Source organism: Monodon monoceros, unplaced genomic scaffold (genome assembly GCF_005190385.1).
Source record: "Monodon monoceros isolate NGI ecotype Baffin Bay Population unplaced genomic scaffold, NGI_Narwhal_1 Super_Scaffold_9, whole genome shotgun sequence".
Taxonomy (NCBI): domain Eukaryota; kingdom Metazoa; phylum Chordata; class Mammalia; order Artiodactyla; family Monodontidae; genus Monodon; species Monodon monoceros.
Window position 1 is genome coordinate 39,073,985 of NW_021703786.1, and position 6,000 is coordinate 39,079,984.

The 6,000-nt window shown below is 65.2% G+C and overlaps 1 protein-coding gene across 3 annotated transcripts in view; it reads left to right on the forward strand.

The window, feature by feature from the left end:
- Positions 1-1,050: 1,050 nt before the first annotated feature.
- Positions 1,051-6,000, forward strand: part of RNF112 (ring finger protein 112) — a 12,052-nt gene continuing 7,102 nt past the window's right edge. For 2 of the 3 annotated variants that reach the window (XM_029213022.1, XM_029213023.1), the window contains exons 1-10: positions 1,907-2,880; positions 3,030-3,070; positions 3,573-3,855; positions 3,978-4,184; positions 4,296-4,424; positions 4,581-4,685; positions 5,114-5,164; positions 5,431-5,487; positions 5,566-5,640; positions 5,747-5,864. In XM_029213022.1, the coding sequence (XP_029068855.1) occupies positions 2,827-2,880; positions 3,030-3,070; positions 3,573-3,855; positions 3,978-4,184; positions 4,296-4,424; positions 4,581-4,685; positions 5,114-5,164; positions 5,431-5,487; positions 5,566-5,640; positions 5,747-5,864 (1,120 nt within the window). In that variant the 5' untranslated portion in view covers positions 1,907-2,826. Of the gene's footprint in view, positions 1,232-1,906; positions 2,881-3,029; positions 3,071-3,572; positions 3,856-3,977; positions 4,185-4,295; positions 4,425-4,580; positions 4,686-5,113; positions 5,165-5,430; positions 5,488-5,565; positions 5,641-5,746; positions 5,865-6,000 lie in introns of those variants that run through there. The other variant, XM_029213024.1, reaches the window with a different exon arrangement.

Genomic DNA, 6,000 nt, shown 5'->3' on the forward strand with positions numbered 1-6,000 from the left:
CCAGAGAGGCCTGTGGCTCCACAGGGCGGGGCCCGCGTGCCCCGCCCCCCGGCCTCCCCTCCTTCCCCTCTCGGTCTCCGTGCCAGAGCGTTGCCCTCCCACCCGCCGCACCTTTGCCTGCCACTGCTGTTCATCCTTCAGGCCCGACCTCCCCACGTGTCCAGACCCCAGTGCCCTGCCTTCGCTCCGTGCTCACAGCCGCCTCTCCCCACAGCCCTCGGCAGAGAGCGTATCCCTCAGGACTCGTCTAGGGACCCTTCTTCCTCCCCTGCTCGACTGGAGGCACCCCAAGTGTTCACCAGCCTGTACTCAGGGCCTGCGTCCTGCCGGGTGTGATGTGCTCAGTAAATACCTGTCCTCTGGACGGAGAAGTGTAAGGACGGATGACTGGATGGGCAGACACGCTGGAGGCTGATGGATGAGAAGATGGACGGATACAGGGGTGGCTGGGTGGCTAGGCGGGCGGACTGACGGCCTGGGTCGGGATCCCAGCACCGTCACTCACAGCGGTGTGACCTTTGGAAAGAGACTTAACCTCTCTGGCCTCAGTTTTGTCATCTGTGAAATGAGAGTGAAACAGTACCTCCTCATAGGTTGTGAGGTTGAGGGTGAGCTCGTGTGCCTGTGGGTACGAGTGTGTGTGTGTCCCTGTGGGACTGTGAGCTCGAGTGTAAGTGTACACGAGCGTGAAGGCCTTGGTGCACACGTGAATGTGTTTGCGTAAGCATTCATGAGTGAGCATATGCATGTGTGCAGTTGTGAGTCTAAGTGTGGCGCGTTCACGTGTGTGCATGATTGGGGTCCACAGGCGAGGGAGGGCAGTGAAGGCACGTGTGCACAGTGCGGGTGAGGAGTATGCCGACCGTGTGCGTGTGTGTGAATTGACGTGAAGGGCACGTGTGATGGTGTGTGTGTGCACATGTGTGCGTGCGTGTGCACCGGGGTTGGTGAAGCAGCTCCTGCCTGCATCCGGGGAGCCAGAGTCACCCCAAACAGGGTCCCCGTCTGGAGACTGGATTTTTGGCCCCACCCCAGCCCCCTCCTCCCAGCCCAGAAGCTGGAACAGAGGTCAGGAGGTCAGGGGCTGGAGCCAGGCCACCAGGGGCCTGTCCCACAGTGGGACACGTGCCCTGAGGGCCGGGTGCCCAGGGAGTGTTGCTGGGGGAAGGCTGGGTGCCCGTCTGCTTTACCACATCTCTGCCTGGCGATGAGAAAACGGAGGCTCCCAGAGGTCAGTCCCTTCCTGGGTCTCACGCTGGGACAGGGCAGGGGTTGGAGTGCACGTGAGTCAGGCGCCCAGGCTCTCTCCCCGCATCTGTCTGCCAGGGATGTGAGGCCGTGTGACCGAGAAAACCTACTTGGCCTCGAAGGAGAGCAGTGGACACGGCCCTGAACCCCGCCCCCCGCCCCCGCCCAGTGAGGCTTTGCTCTCAACCCCTTGAGGGCTTGAGTCTCTGCTTTGATTAAGAGGCCCTCCGTCCGGGCTGCAGGGGCATCCCTGCCTGCTGATGGTGGTCTCGCCTGACCGCCTCCAGGGTAGGAGTCCCATCCCACCCCCCTGCATCCTGGTTTAAGAATAACTCTTAGCCCCTGGCAAGTGGCTTTCCATATGTAGTTGTGACCCCTCAGAGCTCAGAGAAGTGAAAGGCAGCACCTGGGGCCCGGCTCGCAGGGGTCAGCTGGGAGTTGAGCCGCATCAGCCCGGCTCCAGAGCCCATCACGGGTCAGGTCCACAAGCCACAGGCCACCTGAGGGCAAGATCACGTCCAGGCGGGAGGGGCGGCCCCTGAGCTGGGCCTGCGAGGGTCTCAGGAGGGATGGGGGCCCCACTGCAGGCACAGGGAACACTGGGCAAAGGTGTGGAGGCGGGGGAGGGAGGGCTGCCGGGGAAGGCTCAGGCAGACCAGGAACTTTGGCTTTCAATCCGATGGGACTAGGGAGCCATGGCAGGTGTTTGCGCAGCGAGGGGTCGGCTGTGCTCAGGGCTCTGGGCTGGCCGTGAACTGGGGGGTGGATGGGAGGAGCCCAGGTGAGAGGCAGTTAGAAGGGCCAGGGGTAACTGTCACAAGCTTGAATGAGGGTGAAAGTCACTGGAGGAGGAAGACACCAGGGGACACGCAGCCGACGTCAGAACAGCCCAGGGCGCTGAGGAAAGCCGCAGCTGGGACAACCTGGAGGGAGGGGCGTGCAGGCAGTGGGGTGGGACACGCACAGGCAGTGGGGTGGCATCACGGGCCCCGCACCTGGCAGGTGCCCAGTACAGAGACCATCCATGGGAGGAAGGAGGCCATCGTGGCTCTAGGTCAGCACAGGTCATGCTTTCTCCCCGTTCCCACAGCTCTGCCTTCTACACCCCCTGCCCGGTGCCCCGGAAGAACCCTGCTGGGCCAGCAGGGGCAGTACCAGCCTAGTCCCGTGTCTACCGCGCACCCATATGGCTTCCTCTCCATCCACCCTCCCCCTCCCTGTCCTTATCTTTCCCTCCCGTCTCCATGGCGACTCACCACCCCGGCTTGCCTGCATCCCAGCCTCTGCCAGGGATTCTGGGCCCGGCTCCGTCCCTCCCTCCGGAGCCCTGGTTCCTGCAGTCCTGTCTCCTCCCCCTGGGGTGAGTCCAGAGGCAGCCTCCTCTTTCCCGACTGTCACATCCATTTTCCAGCCCTGCCGACTTGTGTCCTCTGGGGAGACCCCCCCACCAGCCTCCACTGGCCACAGCTCCGCCAGCCCTTCCGGGAGGGAAGCCAGCCTCAGCGCCGCCAAAGGTCTCCTGGGTGTCCTGCCTGCTCCCGGACCCTCTCCCGGACCCTCTCCCCACGCCAGCCTCCCATGCCGAGGTCTGCCTTGTCAGTCATTTCCTTTTGTCACCGGCTTGGCAAACAGGCGAGTCTTTGGTCCTGAGACCTGGGGGTGGGGACTGGGTCTGCAGAGGGAGGATGGGGGCACCTGGAATCCAGAATGAAGATAGAAGTCTGGATTCCCTTCTAAATAACATTTTTGGGATTGTTTTTCTCCCCAATTTTCTCTCCAAGGAGAGAAAACAGAGCTTCATGGGCAACAGCAGCAACAGTTGGTAAGTGGCAGGGCCTGGCGGCAGGACTGGGGCCTGGATGCCTGTCCCAGGGAGGGAGCACGAGGCTGGGTCCGCCAGGCTGTGGAGGGAGGGATGGGAAAACCAGGTGGGTGCTGCAGTGAGGCAGATGCCAGCTCAGAGCTGGAATCTTCCAAGAGCCGCCTGCTGCACCCCGGGAGGCCTCTCCTTATGGTCCCCGCTGCCCGAGGGAGGTAGTAGAAGGGATCCCCTTGGGGTCTGGAGAGGTCAGTGACCCCTGGAGGGACCCCCCCCCTCCCCTCGCAGCAGGAGGCCTTGGGGGAGGATTTCCGTGGGCGTCTGTGCCAGGCTCCGGGCAGGGTGCACCATCTTGTCTCTTCACCCCATCCTTCCCTCCTGGACCGTTAGAAATGGGGCAGACCTGGGCGGGAACTTGCCCAAGACGGCTCCCTCCAGGCTTCCCCGTCTCAGGCTCCCTCTGACTGCTGCCCTGGGGTCCCCGCGCCCTGCACACCGCCCCCAGGTCCCATGCACCATTCCCCAAGTTGGACCTGGGGCTGGGGTCCCGACCTGTGGCGCCCCGGGAGCCGCCCGCCTGCTCCATCTGCCTGGAGAGGCCGCGCGAGCCCATCTCTCTGGACTGTGGCCACGACTTCTGCCCGCGGTGCTTCAGCACCCACCGTGTCCCCGGCTGCGGGCCACCCTGCTGCCCCGAGTGCCGCAAGACCTGCAAGCAGAAGGGCCTCCGGGGCCTGGGGGAGAGGATGAAGCTCCTGCCGCGGAGGCCGCTGCCCACTGCGCTGCAGGTGCGCAGGCCTCCTCCCGGCCGGGGGCTTTGACCTCACACTGGGATGTCACGGAGGGAGGTGGAGTTCGGGGGGGACGCTCCCCAGCCTGGGAGCTCAGGGAGCCCTGTCTCCGTGCCCAGGAGACCTGCGCGGTGAGGGCCCAGCCGCTGCTGCTGGTGCGTGTCAACGCCTCCGGGGGCCTCATCCTGAGGATGGGGGCCGTCAACCGCTGCCTGAAGCACCCGCTGGCCAGGGACACCCCCGTCTGCCTCCTTGCTGTCCTGGGAGAGCGGCACTCAGGGAAGACCTTCCTGCTGAACCACCTGCTTCAGGGCCTGCCCGGACTGGTGAGGGCAGGGCTGGGCCGGGGGCTGGGGGCGGGGGCAGGGACCCAGCCTGGCTTGGGGAGGGGAGGGGGCCGGATGGGCCAATGGATGCTCTGCTTCTCTGCCCCACAGGAGCCCGGCGAGGGCGGCTGGCCGAGGGAAGGGTGCTCCGGACAGGGCTTCCGGTGGGGAGCCAACAGCCTCACCAGGGGCCTCTGGATGTGGAGCCATCCCTTCCTGCTGGGGAAGGAGGGGAGGAAGGTGAGGGGGGAAGGGGCAGAGGAGTCCAGACCGGCTCACGGAGAAGGGAATCGGGCAGGAAATCTCTGGGGGCCGGGACGAGAAGATGGGGCGGGCAGAGGCACCTGGGGGGCGCGGCAGGCTGACCCCTCAGTGTGCACCCCTGCCTCCACACAGGTGGCCGTGTTCCTGGTGGACACGGGGGACGCCATGAGCCCTGAACTGAGCAGGGAAACGAGGACCCGGCTCTGCGCCCTCACCTCCATGCTGAGCTCCTACCAGGTGAGGCCCCCCAGCCCCTCTGCCTGGCCTGCTCCGCTCTCGCCACCCACACTAGGGCCATCCCAGCTGGGTCTGGCCCTCCAAGCCCCGGGGACCGTCCCCTTTATCCCGGAGGCTCCTGTGTCTGGGATCCCCGCAGGTTCTTGGGATACCCCTGCAAGGGGGTGCCTCCAGTCAGTGTGAAGGTCCTAAAGGTGGGTCGGAGGTCCCTGGGGCAGCTGAAGGTCTGTGGACCGTTCCCCTGCCTGCCCTCCACCCCTCGGGCCGGGCCAGGCCAGCCCTGCCCTGCAGGCTGCGGGGGTCCCCCGGGCTGGTCCCTCGCACATCCTGAGCCCCACGGTCTGCCTGGGGGTCCTTCCTCACCGGGGTCTTCCCAGTGTCTCTTTGCCTTCACAGACCCTCTTCCACCTTGTTCTCCTTGGTTCCAGATCCTCACGGCCTTCCAGGAGCTGAAAGATACAGACCTGGAATATCTGGAGGTGAGGAGACAGCTGCTCTTGGGGCTGAACCCTGTCCCTGCCCTGCCCATGAGGCCAGGGGTGCCTTTCAGCTCTGGCCCAGGATTCTGTGACCTGGAGCAGGATTGGGGGGTTGGGGGCAGAGGGTAAACCAGGAGGTGCCTGGTTGGGGAGAGGTAGGAGGGTCCTGGGGCCAGGAGCCGGGAGGGTGTCCTCCAGTGGCCCAGGGGGAGGGGAGGCACAGCCCTTGGAGTGGCCCAGCCATGACCCCTGTGCCCCGTCCCCAGATGTTTGTCCACGTGGCCGAGGTGATGGGCAGGCATTATGGGATGGTGCCAATCCAGGTGAGATACCCGTTTCTGGACTTGTCACCCCAGACTCCGACACCCCGGCTGCTGCTATCAGCACCCCTTCTCTTCCAGCACCTGGACCTCTTAGTTCGTGACTCATCCCACCCCAGCAAGGCGGGACAGGGGCATGTAGGCGACATGATCAAGGTGAGGGAGGGGATGGGGCGGAGGTGTAGACGGGGCAGAAGGTCAGTTAGCCAGGGAGGGGTCCTGTCAGCGAGCCCGCTCAGAGCTCATCCCCACTCCTCTCTAGAAGTCGTCCGGCAAATACCCCAAGGTTCAGGGGCTGCTTCAAGGAAGGCGAGCCCGCTGCTGCCTCCTGCCAGCTCCCAGGAGGCGGTGGGCGAGCAAAGGCCACGGAAGCCCGGGAGGTGAGTGTCCCAGGAGCAAAGCCTCCCCGGCCTGCCCTCCCCCTCCTCCTCCTCCCCCTCCTCCTCCCCCCTCCTCCTCCCCCCCCTCCTCCTCCCCCTCCTCCTCCTCTCCCTCCTCCTCCCCCTCCTCCTCCTC